Genomic DNA, 25,763 nt, shown 5'->3' on the forward strand with positions numbered 1-25,763 from the left:
AATGCTTAACCTATTCGTCCGTAGTAACAAGATAGTTATTTTCTCAACTGCGGATGTAACATCAAATCTTGTTATACCAGCATGTGATACAACTGATAAATCCTCAAGTATTTAGTATTCACACTTGATAATCGACGTTTTCGTTTCCATATACCACTAGTACCACAGCGTGAAAGTCAGTTAGATCCACCACTAGAACACATCATATTCCTCGAAAAAATTGTACTCAAATAGCCCATATATTTCTGCCTATTGAGTAACTCTAATACAATACCACAAGGAAATACAAGATTTTATACAATTAACAAGGGTTTAGAAATTCATTTGCCTCAAATTATCGAGCAATTACTTCAGAACTTGAGTCTTCCCCTTTCATAAAGCTTCAAATTATCTCCAATCTATCAAATATATAATCCTCATAAGAATACAAATCTAATGAAGCCCATATTACTATGTTTAGTTTCGGCATGAAAATTGGGTCAAAAAGTCATCTCGAGCCACCAAATTCGAATCTGAAATTGAAACTTAAAATTTAGAAAATATATTTCTATGAATTTGAGTATTATACTTTAAGAGTAATAACATATAACTCATCTACTCCATATTCACCTAGATCAAGCAGAGTCACACACTAAATTCTCTTCATTTAGAGGTTAAGCAATCCTTAAGATAGCAACAATTAAGCTTCAAAAATGCGTATAAAAATATATCAATTCAAGTTTTTTTTTTCATTGTAATCTTAGGTTTGTGGTAGTGTATTTTGTTAAGGTATTGATTGGTAAGGTAAGAGAGGATCGATTGCATCGGGTATTGACCATTTTGAAGGATTTGTGCATAGTTTGGGTCATAAAGTTTGTTACTTTTGATTGTTAAAGGACCTAAGGAAGGATTTCATTAAAAGTGTTGACTAGAGTATAAGGTAAAAATGTAATGGGTTATTGGTAAAAGAATAAAATTTGTAAAATAGTCAGCGAAAGAAATAAGAGTCTAGTGTATTGAAGAGTTTAGGTATTTGAAAATTGCTTCATGGAAAGAATTTAAGAAGGGTGAAGGAATAATAAGACCTCTCGTATAAAACCTGGATTCGGAGTTGAAGATTGTAAGGATTTTCGCCTTTGAGTTAGATATGACTATGAGATGTGAACTGGTTCGAACATACTTACTAGGGGTTTATTATTGACTTTTATAAAGATTGATTTTTTATTTGAGTGACAAGCAACAGTGTGTGGAAGATTCTATGTGGTTATGTCAAGCTAAATTGTTCAAATTATGATGGGTAACTTATAGATGTTCAACGGTGTCGACCTACAATTCTACATGGTTATTGAAGATTTTGAGGCGATTGAAACTACTCTTTTAAATGGGACTACATAGATTGTTATGATATATTACATAGAAATTTGAATGTGAATAGAGGTTGTGAGACTATAGTTTACAGAATTATTTGGGTGACCAAGAATTTTTCTAAGTTTTGGCATGAGATATATAATGGTTCGAATGGTAGTTGAAATTTTGTATGTGAAAGATTCTGTGGAGTCGACTTTGTGTGTGATTCAATAGTTGTATCTTGATGGGAGAGTACTAGTAGATTTGGAATTAGTTCTATCAACCTTAGGTGGGACCCGTGTATCATGAGATGTCTAAATGGAAGAGAGGGAGCCATAGTTCAAATTTTTTTAGGCTACAATGTGTTTGCTAAGAAGACTTTGATACTTATAACGGTTTGAAAGTAAGGTAAATGGCTGGTGTGGTTATGATGTTTGTTTATATAAGGAGTGTTGGTTTCGATGGAATGGTGTGGGACTTGGTGATGGATTAACTTGTCAATATTGAATAATTCTAATGATGAAAAAACAGTAATAAAAGGAAATAGGATTAATTGTTGGTGTGTGATATGTTGAAAATGGTTTGAAAAACTTATTGACTCATTGTTGATGTTGTATCACGATTGTGTTGTTGTGAATTGTGCATTATTATGAAAATAGTCATCATCTCATTATTTGTATGAACATGTCACTTGCATTGGCTCTGATACCATTATGTTACGACCCAAAAATAGACATGATGGCACTCATCTTATCCCATCAAGATAAGTCAGTCTAAAACTCAACTAACACGATTCTTTTCATAAGTATATCACTTCCACCTTCCTACCAGATCTAACATCCAAACTATATATGACATGTCATTACTCACCTGAGGAACTACGCATGAGTCATCACTATAAGTAAGTGTAAATGGAATGAAGCGATAGAAATCAAGTCGGACCAAGGACACACGATAGAGATTCTGTTGATATTCTTTGAGAGGGCGCAACGTCGCGGTGACTAGCCAAAAAATAATAATTAATCAATTTGAAAAGAGTTGAAAGAATTTTATAAAAAGGGAAAAGGGGTAAATGGGAAAAAAGGGAGTCGCCACCTAATTTTTCGGAAAAACTAGGAAACCAATTAATAAATTAACTTAAAAAAATTATCTACGAAACCAATAGATTTTAGGTAAGGGTTCAAGTTATTCCAAAGGAAAGGGGTTAGGCATCCTTCGAAATCCACAATTGTGATTCCCGACTGAGTTCATTTTTTTCAAATTGAGAAGGAGATAAAAATAATATACAAGTATAATAAACATGCAATATACACAAATAATAAAATGAAATAATAAAATAAGAAGCAGCCTAAGCTTGCCTAACGTCAATATATACAAAATAATAAGTAAAGAGTATAATTCGAACTTCGTTCGAATAGCTTCAATGGAAAGCAACTCCGAATACATGTAAAGACACTTAGTAAAAGTGTTAATAATAAATAAATAAGAATAAAAATAATTGAATCAAATAATAACTTAAAAATAAAAACCCATCTTATTAGCATGGGAAGCCTTGGAAATCAACAATAATTTCTTCATCGGCCAATTTTAACATATAAAGAATATAAACATATACTAAATTTTCATCTTTTAACATTTGGAAGGCATCCAAAATCGACGGAGAGATTTTTTTATTGGTCAATTTTAACATAGAATAATATCAATATAAGAAACGTCAATAAGAAAAGCTAATTGAAAATAAAGTGAATAAATGGAACAATAATATAATTTGGTCAACTCAAAACATAAAAGTATCCACAGAATTGAAAAATGCACAAAATGAGCGATTATAATAAAATAATATTATGATATTTTACCTAGCAACAACTATAAATAAATAAAATGAACTGCAACAGCAACTAAGCAAAAATAAAATTAAAAAATACTACATCATAGAAAATAAAAAGCTAAACTAAATCAAGCATTAACAATTTAAATAAGAAAAATAATAAAAGTGGAAGGAAAACAAAATATATCATAAAATCACAAGCTAACAGTAGCAAATAAAATAATAATGAGAAAAATTTAGGCAGAATGGTCTGGGAGACCCTCGTACTTGTCTCATTTTGTCACCTAAGCCCTTCTAATCTAGACTTTGCCAACTAAACCCTCGAACCCACTGAAATCCAACATTTTAAACCCTTTTTTTGACCACTCAGTGGTGCGTGAACTACAAACGCCACACGTAGCTTTCCACGTCATGTAAAAATGCCACATAGGATATGACATGTTAAAAATAGGCTAATCCTTTTCTTTCAAACATTTCTTTCCTTTCTCCTTTTCAACTAGACCCTTCTACTCCCTTAATCCCGATTTACATTGTTGCTCACTGCGATTTTTTTCGATTTTGTTAAGTGTTTGAGTTCGCGTTTCACTCCATAGTTGTAAGTTTCTTGACTAATTTTCATTCTCTTTGTTTTGCAGTTGTGTTTTTGGTTTTTCATTTTGAATTTTGTTGTTTTGAGTTCTTGTTAGGGCTTAGTTGTTGCAGAGGTCGTGGTGTGATTTTAGGGAGGATTTTGATTTTTTACATGCCTAATAACAATTTGTAGAAGTATTATGCATTCAATGGCATTTGTCGTGAATATCTGTTGAATTTAGGGTTTTTTCGTATCTGAATTTTTTATTTTTTTATCAATTGCGTTGGATTTCTTTCTTGTTAGTGCTCCAATTGGATTATATCAGATTATTATAGAGGTTTTTGTTGTGTTCCATAAAGAATTAGTTTAAAATTAAGTTTTTTTTTGTCGATTAGGGCTTTTTGTCAATCATCTAATTGTATTCTCGTGACTTTGCAGGCATGGTAAGAATATGGGTTCAACAATTATTACACTTCAAATGCATTATGGGGGCTGTTTTTTATCAGATCCTGAACTCAGGTATGCTAATGGAATTTCTGATCTTGAAAAAATAAGAATCGATATGGATGAGCTTCATATTATGTTTTTTCATAAATTAGCTAGAGAATTGGGAGTTGAACAAGTTGAAACCTTTGGGTGCAAAGTTAACGAAAGAGGTGGTTTTTATATGTTGAAAAGTGATGCTGATGTGTTAAGATTTATTAACAACTTAAAGGGTGGGGACTTTGTTGATGTGTATGTGGTACATCAAATTAGTACTCCTTTAATTGTTGAGGATCCTACTGAGGTGCAAATTGCCCAATTGCTTACTCCCAAAAAAGGTAAGCCCCCACCACCTACTGTTATAAATGTTAGGGCTGATGTGTCTTCCCCTCAACCATCTGATAAAAATGATACAAATATAAAAGAAGATCAGCAACCTAGTGTAGACAAGGGTAAGAATAAAGAGGTTGTTGCTCTTGAGGTTTCTTTAGAGGACTTAGATGAAGATGAATGTCAAGGTCAAGGTAATGACTTTTCTTCCTACCACCTTTATACATCTGATGAATCTGATGTAGATGTAGATGCTAAACAATCTAATTCTGAGTCACTTTATGATGTTGATGAGAACATTGATGACTTAAGTGACTTGGATTCTGAGTTTGTTGAAGCTAGGAAGTCTAACATTCAAGAACAAGTTAATAAAGAGAAGGCTGCTAGAATAAATATAGATGAGATACCTTCTGGTCCTGTAGGTATAGATGCTGGTTTTGAAGATATTTATAAGAATAAGAGGGGAAGATATGAAGGAAAATTAGGTGGGGATGACCTGTATTTTTATAGCTCAGATCCTGGCAGTGATATTAGTGAGGATGAAGGGGATCCTGTTGATTCTGATAAGGTTGTAGATCCACCAGCTAGAAATTCAAGTACAAAGGTCTATTTTGACCCAACTGCCAAAAAAATTGTATTTCAGTTGTATATGGTTTTTGTGAATAATGTTCAGTTTAGAGAAGCACTACAGACTTACTCTATTCAGAAGGGTGTGAACATTAAACTTAAACCTAATGAAAAGGAGAGAATCAGGGCAAAGTGTAATAAGAAGGGTTGTCCTTGGCATATTCTTGGAAGTATTGAGGGTAATACTGGAAATTTTATTGTGAAGACATATTTTCCTGTCCATAAGTGTTTCAAAAGAACAAGAAACAAGTTGTGTACTCCAAACTGGATTTGTAAGACTTACAAAGACAGAATCATGAGTGAGCCTAGCATCAAACTCCATCAGATTCAACGCTTGGTACAAAAGGATTATGGATTATATGTTAGTAAAACAAGTTGTAGAAGAGCAAAAATGAAAGTCATGAATGAGCATATAGGTGATTTCATAGAGGAATTTGCTAGATTGTATGACTATGCTGAGGAGTTGAAGTCTACAAATCCAGGAACTACTGTGGTTGTTAGGACATCCAAGAATACAATTCCTGGAAAAGAGGTATTCCAAGGGATTTATATTTGTCTTGGAGCATTAAAAAGTGGTTGGATGGAGGGGTGTAGAAGGATAATTGGTTTTGATGGTGCATTTCTGAAAGGTGTATGTAGAGGTGAATTGTTGTCTTGCATTTCCAAGGATGGAAATAATCAGATGTACCCTGTAGCATGGGCAGTAGTTAATAAAGAATCCAAGGACACATGGTCTTGGTTTATCAAGTGCATCAAACATGATTTGGAACTGACACAAACTGAAGGTGAAAGACTGACAGTTATGTCTGATATGCAGAAGGTATGAGAACACTTTGTAGTATTTGTTTTACTTTGCTATAGCAATTTCTATGTTACACTTATGTTCCTATTGTTTTTCCTTGACATGCCTTTTTTCTTTGATAGGGTCTTAACCTAGCACTTGTTGATTTATTACCAAATGCTGAGATTAGATGGTGTGCTAGACATATATGGGCCAACTGGAAGAAGGTATGGAGTGGTGAAGAAAAGAGGAAGAAGTTTTGGCAGGTTGCCAGGGCTCCATTTGAAGTTCATTTACAATCAAAACTTGATGAAATGAGTCTATTGAGAGAAGGTATTGTGGAAGTTTTGTTAAAGTACAACAAAAATGCATGGTGTGGGGCATTATTCAAGGATCATAGCAAGTGTGACATAGTTGAGAATAATATGTGTGAGACATTTAATAGTTGGCTCTTGGCAGCTAGATTCAAATCAATCATCACAATGTTAGAGGAAATTAGAGTCAAAGTCATGGAAAGAATGACTCAAATGAGGAAGTTTTCTGAAAAATGGATAACTGATGTGTCACATATGGCTATGCAAATTCTTACTGACAATGCTGAACATGCAGCCATATGTGAAGTTAAATTTAATGGAGATAATGGCTATGAGATTCAGCATCCACCATATAAACATGTTGTTAATCTCAAAAAGAAAGTGTGCAGTTGTAGGTCATGGCAACTGAAGGGGATTCCTTGTGCACATGTTCGATAAGCCAAGGAAAAACAACCACCGCTTGGCTTGGTTTTGACACTCAAGCGACCCGCCCTGCTAAAGAAGATCGGTACCTCTCCTTTTAGGCGAGCTACTTCGTTCCAAACCTTTCTCTAATAATAAGGTAAGCTTGCAAGCCGCCGCCCTTTAAATTTAAAGGAGCGGGCGCAGTGAACTATAATTGTGAAAAGATTGGAAGATCAGGCCAAAGAAGAGACCCCATAACATAAGAAAGTCGTGGAATGCATAAGCCCCTTTAGATATAGGGGCGACTTTCTTGTGGTAGTAATTGCGAATGAACAATTAAGGGGCGGCAACTAAAGAGGTAGCGAGACTGACCGCACTTTCTTATTATACGATATCTTCGCCATGGATGATAGAATTCCTCCTGGAAGCGAAGGCAGGAGCAAAGCCTATTGATTCACGAAGCGAAGAATGACAGCGGCTCTCTCTTTCCAGTAGCAGGCGAGGCAAAAAAGATCGCTAACGCCCCGCAGGCGGAACGGAAGAGGCTGGCTGATTCATGCAATTACTGCAATGCATTACAAGGATCTAGATATTGAGTCATTTGTTGATCACTGGTACATGAAGGAAACATATTTGAAGGCCTACAGTAGGTTCATTCAACCTATGACAAACATGAAGATGTGGCCCAAGAGCACAAGGTCATCCATTGAGCCACCTGAAATCACTCATATGCCAGGAAGACCAAGGAAAAAAAGGTCTAAAGATAGTGATGAGCCTAGTAAGAAGAAGTTTGGAAAGGCTACAAGGAAGGGGAGAAAAATGAAATGCTCTTTGTGCAGGAATTTTGGACATAACAAGAAAAGATGTCCAATTGTTGTAAGTTTTGCTTTAACTTCTTCAACTTTGTTAATGAAATTTATTTTTATCAATACTTCTTAATTCAGTTTGGAAAATTTTTGTATGTAGAAAAATGGCTATACTACTGGAACTGCAAGAACTGCTACAGGTGGAAGTGGTGGTGCAACTACTTCAGCTGCTTCTACAGGCGTAACTGGTGGGGCTACTGGTGGTGCCACTGGTGAAAGTGGTGGTGCAACTACTTCAGCAGCTTCTGGAGGTGCAACTACTGCTGCAACAACTACTGGTGGACGTGCTGCAAATATTTCTTTAAATTTTGCAAGTGTTGCTCAACCAACAAGTCAATTTAGTACTCAACAGTCAACTACTAGTGCTAGTGGCTCAAATAAGAGTAGCAAAGTTAAAAGAGGTGGTGCAAATCCCGGATATAAGAGGCCAAGAACAAAGAAGCCAAAAACAGCTAGTTTTGGTGTGCTATTTGGAGCAAATGGTAGTGTGATTGAGAGGGTAAGTATTATCATTTAGGGACCTTTAATTTGATTCTATAGAATCTCTCTAACTAATATCATTATTGTCTTTTAACAGTCTGCAACTACTGATAAAGTGTTACATTGTGCACCATTGAAGAGTTCAGTGCCTACCAATATCGATCTTGGTTACAAACCCAATGGACTAAGGGTGGAAGGGTGGAGCTGCAGTTACTCAAAGGCAGCTACAAGAACAAAGTTACAAGCGAGCCACTCAGTCCACACCAAGCACTCAAGATACATAAATTTCATAGTAAAGACTCATGTTTTGCCTAGCTAAATTCTCAATGACATTGTCTATGATACTTTTCACTATTAACTTAATTTTCAACTGTTGTGTTAGCTTGCTATGACAAACAAGTTATTTTTGCTTATGAATTTGCTATGATAATTATAAGTCTTAATCTGGATATTTTCATACATTATCATAGTACTCAAATGAACAAATCATCAATACATCTTAAATACAAAAGATAGAAACCAAATGACAACAATCACAACAACACTGATATCAATACTAATGCTCGATCTCCCCTGTCTTCCATGCTTTCTATGCTTTCCATGCCTTCCCTGCCTTCCATGCCTATGCCTTCCATGATCAACATTTGTTGATTGATTCTTCATGTAGTGTTGTTCTTGGTAGGTAGGATCAGCCATATCAGCCCATCGAAAAAATCCACATCTATTACCATTTGTGTATTTTTGACAGCCCCAAAACATTTTTCCTGGATTTGTTGATGTTCTTGACATCTTAAGTTCAGCATGAAGCCCACAATAGCAAAAACAAATAGTCATTGTGAAGAACAAAAAAATTAACGAGTAAGAAAAAGGCGAGAAAAATAAAATATAGACAAAAAAGGCCTGATCAATTATGGAGAAGAAGAAGAAATTTGGAGAGAGATAAACGAGTGAGAAAGAGAAGACATTTTGGATATTTGAAGAAGAAATTAGGGGAATTTGGGGAAGATGGCCAAAAATGACCGTTACTGGCTTTTTAAAAGCATCTCACGCTCCAAAAGTAGGTGTAATTCACGCACTTGAACTACTTTTGCCACATGGGATGACAGGTCAAAAAAAGGGTTTAAAATGTTGGATTTCAGTGGGTTCGAGGGTTTAGTTGGCAAAGTCTAGATTATAAGGGCTTAGGTGACAAAATGAGACAAGTACGAGGGTCTCCCAGACCATTCTGCCAAAAATTTATCAACAAAATAGCAATAGAAACTTTAAAATATACGCAACAATGCAAAAAATTAGAATAGTCACCAAAATTTTAAAAAACAAAATCAACAGTAACAAACAAATAAATATGCAATCAGTGCTAAACTTGAGCAGCAATGTTGGAATAAAGGTGGCCGGAGTTTGAGTCCCTCCGGCCAGATTTAAAACGAAAAAATTAAACCATCTGAAACACATCTGAATATAGCAACAAAACAGCAAAAAAAAACAAAGTAAAATAACATCAATTTAGTTAGATTTAGAACTGAAAACTCAAACCTCGCCGGAAATGGAATTGTGGATGTCCTCCGGTGTGAGACCGTTTGGTTGTTGTTGCTATCGTTGGCTGCTTTGAAGGGTCATTTGGATGTTGTTGTTACTGTCCCTCGGAGCTTAGAGCTCATCGGTGATGGGGGTCTGAGAAAATGGAGAAAATGGGGTGGGGTCTTGGTCGGTTTGGAGGTGCTGGTTCGGTGATGGTGGTAGCGTAGTGGTTTCATCGAAAATGAAGCTTAGAGCTCGTTGTGTCGCGGCGGAGAGGATGAAGGGAGCTGCTGGTAGTTGCTGTTGTTGGTGGCGAGAGCTTTAAGCTCATTTGATTGTGTTCGCCGGAAAAGGAGCTCGTAGCTCGCTATAATATCGGTCCGGTGCTTTGTTAATCGGAAAACGGATAGGGGTTTTGGGTTATATGGTAAGCTGTTCGCCGGAGATGGCAAAGGTGAAAAGAGATGGTGGGTTTGACCGAGGAAAGGAAGAACAGGGGTAAAGGGCTGTTTCAATGGTGATTCTGAGCTTGGTCTGATTTCTCATGATTTCGGAGGTTGTTTCCGGTAGGTTTGGAGACTGTTTGGTTTACTTTTTGGTGGTTTTGGGTGGTGGTCCGGATATTGAGAAATGAAAGTAAGGGAGAGATCAAGGGGTCGTTGGTGGTGGTGAACTGGTGGACGGTGAGCTCACTGAAAAAATAATAAACAATGAAAAATTATTATTTTTAATAAACAATCTGAAAATTTTTATCCCTAAAAATATTCACCATTCTTTAACCTAGTGAGCAAACTATTCTTTAAATAGAGAATTCAAACCTACCAATAGTACAATATCACTATCTTAAAACTGTGGGCCAAAATCACCGATTAATAAAATATCTGTGTATGAAATTTTATCTATATCAGAATGATTTTCTGAGTTGTGCAAACTATCAAAATGCAATTAACAAATAAATGAATATGAAAAATGTAACAAACATAACCAATTACATGTAAAAATATGTAATTTAACAGAAATAATGATTTCATAAAAAATGAACAAATATTTGAGTGTATTCAACCGGCTATGACAAAATAATATAAACAAAATTAACCGATAAAAATCATAATACATTGAGAATAAAGATAATTAACAACAAATTACGTTAAAATGGCAAAACATGTATTTTGAACTATTTAAAAAATAAAATACTTAAAAAGTATTAACTTTAAAAATATCATACCAAAATTTGGTGTCAACAGATTCAAAAGGTGAAGATTTTCCCTAAAAGTCACTATAGCTTCTCAAAGATAAGTACAAACATCTCTGTATCGATCATCGAGACTCTACTTGGACTTGACTTGTATACACGTGAGACCAATGAACCTAGGGCTCTAATACCATAAAACAACCATTAGGACGAATATTTTCTCACGTAACCATGATACAATTCTGAATCAATACCGGCTAAAACCAAGAGCAAATTTGAATCAACCACCAAACCCTCATATTGCTCAAACCATCACAGATCTTGTCAAGATTTTTTTCTCACAACATAATCATTCCATGAACACAAGTTATAAAAATATGATCTTTAGACATCGGGTTCTCATCAAGGAAGAATTAAATTTATCTAACCTAATTAAAGAAATGATTAAGTAGCCACCCAAAAAAAAAATGATACGCTCAAGCATATAGAACCTCTAACAACACTGTCGAAGTTCTAGATCAATAGTTGTGATTATAGACAACTCTTAAGAACAACAGAACTAAATATGATGGTCCCCACATTCAACCACACAAAATTGAACGTGACCTTAATGACTAGATGAATATTAAGACTGTCAGACAACTATAAATACCTATGAGAGATCTATGAATTCTCATAAGCAAAGTGGTACAAGTTACCATACTCAAAATCATAAAAGAATTTATCATCACACTCGAGCTGAACGTCTGTACACTCCTTTCTCAAGCCTTAAATAATAGTTTTTCAACCTATCTAATGAAGTTGTGACACTATTACCATAAGTAGAGCAAAACAGATGAAACCATGCGTCTCTGAACCCAATTCTCAATCCCTTTGAAGATACCTCTTTAACCCTTGCAATATGAGAAAATATACTTTTCTTACCTCTTCCCAAAGGATACACTACATCCCACTTTTTGTTTTCCGCATTTATTGTATTGGTTGGATTTTAGGCTAACTTGTCTTGGTGGGATAAGACGAGTGTCATCACGTCCATTTTCGGGTCGTGACATTAAACCACAAACTCCAATAGTAGTTGCTACTTTATATTTCAATAAAAGATTATAAACATCTCTCACCACTCTCTTTATGGAATTTTACCTCGACCTTGTTGTATTGTCCTTCGGATTTTGTCTATCTCAATATTATGGGTTCTATCCATATATTTCAGTTTTTAGCTTTCACATATGTATTTCAATTTTCTGTTGATTTTTCTAAGTATCACTCCATGTCATGAGGTTATCTTGGGGTCACTTGTAGCTTTAAGCACCTTGTCGCGTCTAGGGATAGTCTCGGGGGGTGACATAAGCACACATGTGACCATTTTGTAGATGCATCTATTTATACCATATGGTATTTAAATGATCCACATGAATGGTGAATTGGCTCACATATATCACCTTATATATGTTTCAGAAATATAGGGGATTCAATCTTAGCTTTAGTTGTTGACGGTCTAATAACCAACTTTCTTTGAGAACAAACAATCAAGAGAATTTTCTTTTTTTTAATTTCAATGTATGTCCATTTGAATTCTCAATAATTTTGCGCATCATATTAAAATCGAGATGACCCAATTGGTCATGCTAAATGATAAAATGATTAGCATCAGTAAATCTTTTGTTTACTACGACATGTGATTCAACTTTAATCATGTTAATACTTGTATGGTGCAATCCATAAGAAAGTGTAGGTATTTCATGCACATATTTTTTCCTCATCTTTATTGTAGTAGTATAAAGATATTCAATCTTTCCATCATTGTCAATCTCAACATGAAAGTTATTTTTCCGAATAACCATGAAAGTTAACTAGTTTCTTTGAGACTTAATACGATATAATGCATTGTTAATAGTCAATATCATTTCCTGAGATAGTAATAAGACTGGTTTTTTAGAGTCCTCAATTAATTTTGCACTATCAGATATTGTTTTAACTTTTAACATTAGTCTTTTTCATAATCAAATTAGAGAAATATTTCTTTTCTCTTAGAATAGTAGTATTATCAATATAATTAATTTCCCCAATGGAAGATTAAACTTTAATTTTAATCTCCAAAGAAGTTTTAAATTTTCAAATGAGTAATATTATCGAGGCCATTAAAATCATAATCTTTCAAAGTCAAATTAATTTCAATCATCATCATATTTTTGTGAAGGTCCTGCCTCAACATTTTTTTTATAAGTAAAGTGTGACTCCACCCGAGCATTAGAAGAAGAGACACCATTTTTATTTCCTTTTCTTTTGAAGGAATTTTGATAAAGTCTAGTAAAATGTTCATGCGCTAGGCATTCATTCTTTCAATAACCTTCCATGCCACAACAATAATAATTGTCTCTTGAAGGATTGTTTTGAGAACTCATATTATTGTTCTCCCTTTTGTGGTGACAGCCACCAAGATGAATATAAAAACCTCACAATTTGTGAAAAATATTAAACCTTCTTCAATAGATAAATATTTTTTTCAAATGGGCAAATCATAATTCATAAATAAGGTATCGAAATATCCTAAGGCAGCACATTAATAAATCACGCATCTCCCTATTCCATTTATAAATAAATAATTGTGATTACAAGTTATTACAAATTTTTAAATACACATTATTATACGAAAACACATTAGTTAACAAAAGTAGTAATTAATTATTCTTTAATATAATCCTTCCCCATGGTATGAACAATCATTTGACGTCGAGCGTAAATTTCTTTTGTTAAATTTAAAATGATAAAAAAAAATACAAAATATGAATCTACGGGTTAAGGTTTACACTTTTAAAAAATGAAATCACAATCAAATATGAAATTTGAAATTCTACTTTTTGAAGATTTTAAAATTTAAATCATTATTTGAAATGAATTTTTTGCACAAATTTTATAAATAAACATAATTTATAATCAAAATTTAAATTTGGAATCCCAAAGAAAAACACATGTTGATTAGCTTCACAAAAAATCTCACAAGGAACTAGAAGTTAAAGTTTCTCATAGTTGAGCCAGTTTGTGAAATTATTGCAAGAGGGAACAATATATTGTACTATTAGTTACATATTGATAGTGAGTGAATTTCTCAAATAATCATTCAACTCCATGACATTGATTATCAAAATTATTTCTTTTATTTTTATAAAATAAAGTCACTTAATTTATATCATATTTTTCACAACGTAATTCTTCTCAAAAAATTTCTTCACTGGAATGGCCTTCATGTTTAAATCGAGAGTTTACGGGCTCTATAGGGTCTCCATGTATAGGCTCATTAAAGATATTCAAAAGAAAGGGCTTTCTTTGAATAGAAATATGCAATCTTCCTTTACCCATCTTTTCATGTCTATTCAAGCCTTGAATCAGTCTAAATGTCACGACCCGAGCCTACACCTTGGACGTGGCCGGCACTCGAGAACCATTTTTGGTCCCCAAGTGAACCCTCATCCTGGCAGACTACAAGAGGAAGACTAACTCAAGCAGATAAAGCTTATAACTGAATAAAGATTCATAAAACTCAAATACAAAGCTTTAACTCAAATGATTTACTCTAAATATAAATAGAATATTCAACTAGACAACAATAGGCAACTTAAGTCTTTAATACATTTAATAAGATAGATGAGACAGACTTCTCAAACTCTATTGTCTATATATGAAGCCTCTAACTGACAAAGATGGAAGTCGGGACAAGACCCACGACATCCTAACAACTGATATAACTGAAAGTACAAGTGGAACCCTCCAGAAGCAAGGAGGCCTACCATAGCTAACTTGAACAACGAAGCTTCTGTTGATGATCATGAATACATGTAGCTGTATCATGAAACGATACAGGCCAAATGGCTCAGTACGTGAAATGTACGAGCATGTAAGGGAAATTCTAAAGCATAAATAAAAGCTTGAACTTGATAAAAAGGAAACATACTTACCTCTTTTCAAACTTGCTCAATTCAAGGAATACTTAAGGATACTCAAAACTTACTCAACTCAGAACTACTCAAGGATAACATAGTCAACTCAGTAATAAGGCTCTCAACTCAGAAGTACTCAAGGATAAGATACTCAACTCAGTGAAACTCAACAATAAGGTACTTGACACAATGAAACACTGATCAACTCAAGATACTTAACTCAAGATCTCAACTCGAAGGTACTCAACTGAAGATACTCAAGGATAAATCAATAGTAAAAGATGCAATATATATGGAAAGTTGTAAAAATGTAGATAGCAACTCAATGTATTGAAAAATACAATATACTCAGTTTGTATGCAAGGATATAAAATAAATTCTATTTGTCTATGAAAATACAAAATAAACTGTGTATATAAAAATACAAAATAAATTTATGCGTGTTTATTTAATCGACAACCATCACTATGAGCTATGTGATGATACAACGTCTCGCCCACGATGCCAAAATTGTCCTATACTTTTCCAAGGTATAAGACCTCTCAACTAAGTGGATCCACTAGTTTGTGCTAAAAAGAACTAAAGAATCATCTAAAAAGTATGACCCTTTCTAACCACGTCGACTACATGGTTTATGGAGACTTGAGTTATCTGAACTCGTCCCCATATCGGTGCTCAATACTACTCCCAAAATATACTCAGCTCATATGTTTTAAAAACATAACTTTTTATGTGGTTTGAGATATTACTCAAAATCTTTCTCTAAAAAGAGATGTTACTCAATTGCTCAAAACTCTTTTGGAAATCTCAATTTCCTCCTCTTTTAAATGTGAAAACATTTACTCTTGGGAATACTTAGTTCTCATATATCATTTTAAGGAAAATGAACTCAACTCTACTCTTTCTCAACTCATAGTGCTCAAGTCTTAAAACAAGTTTAGAAAATATTGTAAAAGACTTCTTAAAATAGGGTTCAAGAACTTCAATGATACTACTCATTTCAAGAATGCTCAACTCATAAGATTCATGTGAAATTATGGACATGAATAACCCAACTCAAGGACTTCATGGGTAACATGTAATAGTCTCATGATTAGGAATATAATCTCAAATGGGTTAGAAACTCAATACTCAAGACTTAGAACTTGAAGATATAAACTACTCCTCTCAATGATCAATTTATAAAGTTCACGAGAAATTTATGGGCATGAACGACTCGACTCATGGGTCTACATGACAATATGGAACTCATGTATACGACTCTTCTCATTCTCATACTTACTTTCTCAAAACCTAACTCAAATCGATGATGGATCTCAAAGGATTCACAATTGAACACAAAGACTTTCTTGAACTCTACTCTTAACTCTCTCTTGAATGTGAATTATGAATTCAAGAGTTATGGTTCATGACATGAAAGATCCTTTAATGATAAAGTAGGCTCATTAATACATTATTTTTACTCTCATACTCACTTGCTTGAGTCTTGAAACAAGTTATTTGAATTTGTAGAAGACTCATCAAAAAGACTCAAAGGGACTATCTCAAATGTTCGGAAGAACTCTTCAAGGCTTAACTCTTAACTCTACCTTGAATTTGAATTATGAATTCAAGGTCATGATTCATGTTCATGGATGATTTCTATATGTTTAGAAGTCATTTAGAGTAGATAGAATCAATAAGAAGTGTTAGTACACTTTAGAAGAACTTAGATAGGCTGAACGACGAAAAACGGGTGGGGGCAGACGACCCGGGCGCGTTCCTGGCGCACCGCGCCTGCCCCTAAGTTACTAGGGCTCATTTATGGTGCACTGCTGGCGCGTCGCCCCAGCCTTCCTGGCGCAACGGGGGAGCGTCACACCAGCATTGCCCCAAGCAAAACTAACGAATTTTTCCTCTAGTTTTCTAATCCTGAATCGCTTTTAATCGATTTATTTTCTCAAGTTTTCCTTAGATTCAATTACCCAACCTAAGTACACACTAATCTACTCAAATCAACATTCAAATCACTAACTTTAATCTCAAGAATTCATCAAAACCCCAACAAAACAAGATTTAGAATGAACTTCAAGAACACTTATCAAGAACTCAATTCCTTCAACTTTTGAGAATGAAATTACGCTGAAAATAACACGATTGGCATGTGGGTGAATGAACCCAATACTATGAAAGCTTAGATACCTCTTAGGTACCAAACCCATGGCGAAAATCCGCAACAAAACTCAAGAACGTCGACGAACGCCTTGATCATTTCCTCTTTTCTCCTCTTTTCTCTTATTTTCTTTTCTTGAACTCTCAACTAAAACTCTAGGTGTATATTAGGATAATAAAACTGAACCTAATAGGATTAGACCCTTAAAACCTTACTAAAAATGAATTAAATCTGATTTGGTAAGGAAAAGACCAAAATACCCCTTACTATTTTCGGGTAACTTTCCTTAACTGGGCAGCTTGACTTCAAATGGGCATATCTCACTCATCTGACCTCGAAACTTAGCAAACTTGGTGGAGTTGGAAATATAATTCAAAGATCTTTCCTACGGTATCTAGCAGCACACCTAACTCATCCTGAGCTAGGAGTTATGGTCGTTTGAAGTTTACCCAAAACTCATACTTAGCTTAACTTACCAAATTTCAGAATTTGCTATTTCTAATTTAGTTCTTTTTTGAACTCAAGATACTACATCTAGTGACCTTAACACTCAAGAAATTTTAAATTCCTTAATAAAATCCTACTTACAACGAAGGATGGTTCGAGTCTCAGTTCAAAAAAAATTCTGAGGTGTTACACTGAAATCTATTGGTGATGGTTTGAATTGGTCCCACAAAACTTTAAAAATTAAGGTAAACTACTTAATTAGAATAACATTTCCATAATATTTATTAAATTTTTCAATACTTCAAAATGATTGCATATACTCCAAACTAATTACATAATTACTCATCTCTCCTCCTCTTTCTTTCTCTCTCCCTCCCCTCTTGATGACTCATTTTTTTCTCTCGCTCTCTCCTCTCTTTATTGTCCCTCCCCGTCTTTCTGCTCTCTCCCCCTCGTTTTTTGTATCTATGTACGAATACATTTACTAATGTATTAATGTATTTTTTCTTTACTAGATACATGTATATTTTGATATCGAATACATGTATTTATGTACGGATACACTACATATCTTGTACCAGATACACTGATGAAATTGATAGGGAATACATGGAATGAAATTGGTATTAGATGCACTGGATGAAATTGATTTTGGTGAACAGATACAAAAAATTAATATTGGATACACATGTACATAAAAATTTGTGAAACTCAGATACATTCTGAAATACAAATACATAAGGAAAGAGGAGAGAGGCGAGCAACAGAGTTCGTGTATTCGGCCAGATACATGTGAATCACACTAGATACTATATGGGATACCATACAGAGGCGGACCCACGTGTGGCCTTGAGGGTGCACGTGCGCCCGTTAACGTTGAAAATTTATATATATATATATATAGCTTGAGATAGACATATATTTTATTAGGCACCCAAAGAAATAAAGCCAATTTGGCTTGCTGGTTTAGACGCTCAACTCTTTTGAGGTGACGGTTCTGGGTTTGAATCCCATTTGCATTTCTTGTTTTGTTTTTTCTGTTTTTAGTTGTGAAGCTTAAAAATATCGAATAAAATATGGGGATGAATAGTTTTGAACTTGCAACTTCATGGTGCAAAGTGAAATTTCAATTCACCACTCCACAAATCAAGCTTTATTTAAAAGTCATTGAATTTATAGTTATACGTTAATACAGTAGTTTTATATTTTTATGTTTGATAAAATTATCATACGAATCGATATTGGGTACATGCTTTAACTAACATGCATTAACCACTGTGGTGCACCTGTCGTCTTCAAATCTTGGGTTCATCTCTCATACCAGATACATTCTAAAATATAGATACATATGAATCACACTTGGATATAGTGTAAGTGAAATAAATTATACCTAATTTGACCCGTATTTATCCGAGATACATGTATTTGAGTACACCAAAAACATGTATATGGCAAAGTAAACGTGATATGAAATCTGCTGCCTCACTTTAATTTATCTTCTCCCACTTTTTCATTAATAGACATCATCTCATTTACATCATAGCCGCACCATTTCACCAGAAGGCCTTCCAAAATTCCTTCATTTTTTTAAGACATAAGATATCGTTTCGATACTCATCGTGGAGAAATATTATGTCACTATACGAATCTTTGGTCAGAGGTTTGATATTAATTTCAAGTCTATTTTTTCAGTTTTGAGTTTTGGATTGTCAATTTAATTCTACCATCTTCTTTCTTTTTTTGGATAGAAAAAAATATTCTATGTTGTTACAGTAGAGTGAGTGATGGTTATGGTGATTTTGTGGAGGTGGTATTGTGAAGAATATGTGAATATAAGAAAAATAGGTAATTGATATATACGATATACATTATGGCAGCGACTCTCCCTGAAAATCAGTGTATGCACCTTGTATCTCCTGTGTATCAATGTATATATTTCATGTATATTATGTATATATCTCCTGTATATCATTGTATATATTTCATGTATATAATTAAGGAAAATAATGCAAAAGATTAGAGAAGACATTATACCTTCTAAATATTTTTTTCAACTTCACCATTCATGAGTAATCTTTTTTTCCATTGTAAGAAGAAAAAAAAAAAACATTATCTAAATGTTACTACGTATTAATTTCTGGTGAATGTTTGTGAGAGTAGATGTAATAACTCGAAAAGAAGGTCTAAGTGCAACATCTTCATCCCATGAGAGTTGTATAAGTTGTATCAGCTCTTCAAATTGCTCATCCTCCTGCTCCAGAAGTTGTGGCCTTAACCCATTTTCTGCAACTTCCAATGCTATCTATTATTCCATCACAATGAGTTAGTAGAAAAATATATAGTACTACTCGCTCAGTCTCATATTACTTGTTCACATCACTATAAATGTATATGTTCCAAATTAGTACTTGTCAATTTATAAAACCAAGATAGAATTAATTAACTTTTTTTTTCATTTTACTTTACCCTTAAAATTAGTTCTTTTTTAAAGTATAAATATTGTATTTAAAGTTCCACAAAAGCTCTTCCATTGTTAATCTTATTGATGGATGACGCTCACAATATTAAAAAGAGTTAAAAGTTACGCTAGTAAACATATATATCCCTCTTATTATGATTCTTCTGAGGGGCACGTAAAAGAGAAAGTGGGCCATTAGTAATATGGGACAGAAGGAATACTAATATTCTTTGTCTCTCTTATTTCGTGCCTCAAGGGGTGTGATGTAGACAATCTACCCTAATGCAAGCATCAGTAACTGTTTCCACGACTCAGAACTATTATCTATAGATTAACACACAAACAATTTTACCATTACCCCAATTAGACTCCCCTTCTTATGATCAAATACTTATAAGACAAGGAATTCAGGGTGTACCTTAGAAGGATTATAGTGAGTTTGAATGTAAGGATATTCTCCGGTTAGAAGCTCATTGAGAATAATGGCAAAACTATAGACATCCGACTTTTCATCATAAGGTTCTGATCGAATTACTTCTGGTGCCATGTATACATATGTGCCTGAAATCTCAAAACTTTGATGTTTAATCAATAAATATACCACACAACTACTTATTAAATAAGAGAGAATTAGGCTGACCTGTTTCTCCTGTTAAAGCCTTTTCTTCATGATTCAAGAACCTAGCATGTCCAAAATCTGCAATTCTAACATGCATAGAATCATCCAAGAAAATGTTACTCGGTTTGAGATCGCGATGAATCACCATAGGCTTGTGTTCATGAAGATATTGCATGCCTTGAGCAATTTCCATTGCTTTTCCAACTCTCTCTTCAAAAATTGGAAGAGGAATACTTCTTTCTTTTCTTCTTTTACCAGGACCATGTAGCCAATCTTTTAGTGTCATTGCTAATAACTCTGTCACTATCCACCCGTGCTGCGGAGGATCAAGGCATGCCCCCATGAGCTGTAGCACGAAACGATGACGTTGCCTCGATAACGTCTCGACCTCTTGGGCAAAAAAGCTAACACCATTTTCATTCAAGAGGAAGAAGTCAGGCAATACGCATTTGACTGCAACTTCATATCCTCTCCATCTTCCTCTGTATATATGTGCTGTGCTTCCTTGAGCCACTTCTTCGTCCATTTCAATCTGTGTTTCCATGAACACATGCGCATGTCATCTAAAAGTTTTAAGTTATTACAGAAAACAAATTTTAAATTATTGTACGTACCTCATGGGGTTCAATATACCAACCATTCAACTTGGCTTGATGAATGAGGTATGTAATATCAGAGTGGGGTTGTTGTTGGGGTGGACTGGCAGTGGCATGGATAATAGTAGTACTACTACTACTACTGACTGATTCTTGTTGTTTTTCTTTGTTGTTGATGATTAACTCTAGAAAACCATTATCTTGTGCTACCTGAAGACAATACCTCAAATAATTTTGTGTCCTTTCAAGTCTCATTTTGTACATGCTCTTCATCTCTTTCTGCTTCTCTAATTCCTTCTCCCTTTCTTCCACTTTTTCCTAGTATATTTAAAAAACATAAACATCCTTAACTAATGGTAATTTGTAACTACTTTATAAGGAAATAGTTGATAGTTGATAATTGACACTAGCTAGGTGAAGAACTGCACCAATTCAACTCTTGTTCGTTTTTGTATCTAGGCCCGCACAGTTTTAAAATGTATCACCAAGTTCTAAAAGTAACTTCCTTATATACCCCATATCTGTGGTGTATTTTATGGATGTAAGATTTGCTAAGAGTGTTACAAGAAAACTAACAAAGTCATGCATGCACACATGAACTCAGGATTTGAAGATTTTGGATGCACCAAATATGATCTTTATGTTGAACGTAAAATAAAAATAACTAATAGAATTTGAACTTCGGGTGCACCAAATATGATCTCTACGCTAAACTTAAAACAAAAATAATGAAATAACGCTCTAGCTCGATTCAAACTCTAGTCTCACGAGTGGTTCCTCTACCTTGTACCAGCAACACAAGACAACTCATATGCTCATCATGGGTATACTGTTAATTATATCCCGTTAAATATATATATAACTTAAATTCATTTGTATGAAATATATATATACCTGTAGAAGGTGGTGATATTGGGGAGTTTGTACAAGTTTTATGTTGCGTGAGACTTTAGGCCCCAAAATTAAACAGTCAGATAGGCCTTTACACCATCCGCCGCCACCGACGTTGGACTTGAGCGGAGCACCACTGCTTATGGCCGATGGCGAACTCACCGGACTACACATGCCTCTCCTTTTATGTATAGTACCCTTCATCTTCGATACCTTATTTTCAAGTTGATAAATTAAAGTTGCCTTAAATTTAAAGCATAATATAATTAGTCTTTTATGTTATAGCCAAGAATTTTAATGAAGTATGAAGACAGAATGGGCGGACCTTGTAATGAGCCGTTTTATATTATGGAATTTTTTGTTTTCTTTGGACGGCCTTGGGAGAGGCGCAGCTAGCCTTCTATTAGGGGTTCATCCGAATCCATGAAAAATTTTATTATTTATATATGATTAAAATTATTTTTTATGTATATATAATAGATGTTGAATCTTCTTTGATTAATTGGTGTGTTTAGTTTTCCAGATATTGAACCCCTTATTAAAAATATTAGCTCCGCCAAATGGGAGTGCAAAATATTTCAACAAAATTTTAAAAATTTGTGTTCTATAATGTTAAAATAGTTTTTAAACATGTAAATTTTATTTCAGAGCAGATAAAAGAAAGGCGAAATGGTCTGATGGACCCTTATACTTGTATCAGTTTGTATTCTGAACTCTTCTACTTACCCCTTTATCATCTGGACCCTTAAACTCAATTAAAATGAGACTTTTAAGCCCCTCTGACTGTTGATCAGGCTTATGTGGCAACTTGATTAATGAGCTGGAATAAATACATGATTCCACGCGCAAAAGGAGCGTAGAGACATAAGAATTTAAATTAAAAATAATTAAAAGAAAAAGAAAATTAGAATAAAAAGAGAAAACAAAATTAAAAATAAATGTTTCACTTCTTTCTTCTTCCCCCACCCATCCATGTTTCTTTTTTCCTCTTCAACCATCACTTTGTTCTTCCCCACCTAGACCTCCATTTTTCTCTTTCTCCCTTTCCTCGCTCCTTTACAATTTCTTTTTCTCTTTTTTCTTTTTCGTTTTCTCTTCCCCCAAATTAAAAATGAAATTGTGCAAAAAAATTGAACATAATCAGCAAAGGAAAATTCAGAAAATTGATGGGATAAACATAGTTGTCGGAAGAAATATGTCTAATGAGAATCTTGACCTCTTTTGTTGTCAACATTGTTCTTGAATTGTCGTTTTTTTCATTTTTCTAGGGTAAAGTGTCAAGATCTGGTAGTTTTGAATGGTGAAAAGTAATTGTTGAATATTTTTATCAAATTAGATGAAGACTTCCTATTCTTCCCCATTTTCAATCTTTCACAGCAATCGTCTCCTTCTAATCCCTTAAACTTGTCTTTTTCAACTGATTTCGATAACCCAAGAAAATTTCAGGCGAATTTTGGGTGGATTTCAACGTGTTTAACGGCAGAGGTTGGTGTGAAATTGTATTTGTAAGCAATTTGGGGTGTGAAAATAGTAGTTAGTGTTGGATTACGAAAAGTTTGGCTAGATCTGGTTGTGCGGTGGCCAGATTTAGTTGTGGGGTGGCTTAGGTTGTTGCTACTGTGGATGTTGGAGGAGGAAAGAAAATTAGTGATGGTGTGTGGTGGAGATGAAGACGGGTGAGGGAGAAAGTATATGTGATTTCGCCGGTAAAAATGGCGACGACGCCGGCGATGGCTTTCTTTTGGTTGTGAAATAGTGAAAATAGGGATCATTAGAAATGTCAATAATAAATTAAAATGTTATTATTTTACATTTTATTAAATAATTTTGGTTAATAATTTTTAAAAATAGTTATGAAATAATTATGAGGTGGCATTAATATATCTGACGTGGATATGACATGTCAATTATAAAAAGGAGAGTGAGCTACACACATGGTTGGAGGGACTTAAAAGTCTCAGTTTAATTGAGTTCAAGGGTTCAGATGACAAAGGGGTAAGTAGAAGGGTTCAGAATACAAACTGATACAAGTATAAGGGTCCACCAGACCATTTTGCCTAAAAGAAATTAAACTTAAAATTCATATTCAAGTTAGATGCATTACATTATTATTCAGACGATCGAACTAGTATGTAAAAGGAATAATTTTAAATAGGCATATCTAAGAGAGTTTAATTATCGTCAAAAAATATGGTGCGGTGAATTGGATTGTTCCTTTCTTAATCAGAGATTTTGGATTTAAGCCTTTTGTATGGAAAAATCATTGATAGTGAGTGCTACCCCTGAATGGGTCATACCCAAACCCCAACACAAATACAAATTAGTCAAGTTCCAATACTATCGAATATCGAGATTTGAGTGGAAAACTTAAAAAATAATAAAGATTTTTTTTTGGCCAGAATGATATTTTACCTATGTTATTTTACTTTTTCTTAACATTTTTACCCTTTTAACTAAAAAAAAAGGGAAAAATAAGGCCTTGAAAGTGATGGTAATGCTTTTTAAAATTGTTTGAAATCTGTGGACTTGTGTATTTCTCCTTGTACATACGACTTTTTCGAGGCTTTCAGATGCAACAAAATGTTAGATGAAATCTATATTGAATGTAATACCTATTATTTTCGATTCTTCCTAGTTTCTAGCTGCCAAAAATATATGCGACAAACTACATCAAATTAAAAACTAATTTGAATTTTATTTTTATCGATCAATCATCTTATCATTTTTGGAAGTGAATTTTTTACTGACTATTATAAGAAAATAATTGTTTCATAATGTTTTACATATATTAAGCTATTTCTTTTGTCTCAATTAATATGATATTAATCATTTTTTGAAAATCAATTTAGCTAATTTTTTTATACAAAATCAGATTAGATCAACTTAATATAATTGAAATTTAAATATTTAAAAATTATATTAAAATACTATAATTACAAGTTTTTTATTTTGGTATATATAATTTTAAAAATATTTATTTATCAAAATTTGCACAATTGAACTCTCAAAAGAAAAAGGTATTGCAAGAGAAGGTAATGAAATTAAATAGGTAGGAAATTGTTCCTTCGTATGATAATTTGCAATATTTTCAACATATTGCTTGTTAATTTCGCATTCTTTTGTTATTTCACCGATAAAACGGAAAGAGAAAGACAGAATATTTATTGGTCAATTAACTAAAAGGAACGTCATAAGTTAGTATACTTGGAAACATTACAATTAAAAGGAAAATTATACGTAACTTTATTTATTCTATATATTCGTTTCGACTTATATATATATATATATATATATATGCTACCATGTTAATATTACTATTACATTTGTATCAATTTATGTAGAATGAATAAAATTAGGAGAATCATAAACTAAATTTGATATAATTTTTAAATATTTTAAGTTGGTAATTATTGTAATTTTAGTACTTTTTATGTAATTTTAAAAAAATATATATTGCTTCTTCTATCCTAATCACATGTGAAATTTTGAGAGTCAATCAAATTTTAAATATTATTTTTATATTTTTAAATTATTATTTGTTGTGATTTATATTACTACTCTTTCGTTACTTTTAAATCTATAACATATTAAAAAGGAAAGTAAAAAAAATAAAAATTGAAATCAAGAAAGTACAAAATTATATATAAATAGAGAAAGTTGAAGCAAAAGGGCGAACCGATCAAATTATCGACTGACTGTAAGTTACTCACATTCTCTTCAAAATTATAGTGATTTATATTACTATTTTTTTGTAATTAAATACATAAATGCTGAAAGGAAAATTAAGAAATTACGATGATAACATAATTAGAGAAAATTCAAGCAGAAGCATTTTTTAGTGGAGCCTTAGCACGTGAATCCATAGGAACAGCCTTTTACGAGGTGCGCAGTATTCTTTATAGCCGTTACGAAAGCTTCCAAAGAGAAAAAGGTCTTTGCTGCTT

At 33.5% G+C, this 25,763-nt stretch overlaps 2 protein-coding genes across 2 annotated transcripts in view; both read right to left on the minus strand.

The window, feature by feature from the left end:
* LOC125825796 (mechanosensitive ion channel protein 10-like) overlaps positions 1 to 25,763 on the minus strand; it is a 676,215-nt gene that overhangs the window by 47,041 nt on the left and 603,411 nt on the right. The gene's annotated exons all lie outside the window — the stretch shown is intronic.
* On the minus strand, positions 19,369 to 22,023 carry LOC125825836 (serine/threonine-protein kinase STY17-like). Its single transcript, XM_049505123.1, has 5 exons — positions 21,823 to 22,023; positions 20,947 to 21,246; positions 20,354 to 20,864; positions 20,132 to 20,274; positions 19,369 to 19,557 (listed from the first exon to the last, which is right to left on the minus strand). Exons 1-5 carry the CDS (start codon positions 22,021 to 22,023, stop codon positions 19,369 to 19,371), a joined length of 1,344 nt encoding a protein of 447 aa, XP_049361080.1.

Source organism: Solanum verrucosum, unplaced genomic scaffold (assembly GCF_900185275.1).
Source record: "Solanum verrucosum unplaced genomic scaffold, falcon-dt-bn FXZP01000247.1, whole genome shotgun sequence".
Taxonomy (NCBI): Eukaryota; Viridiplantae; Streptophyta; class Magnoliopsida; order Solanales; family Solanaceae; genus Solanum; species Solanum verrucosum.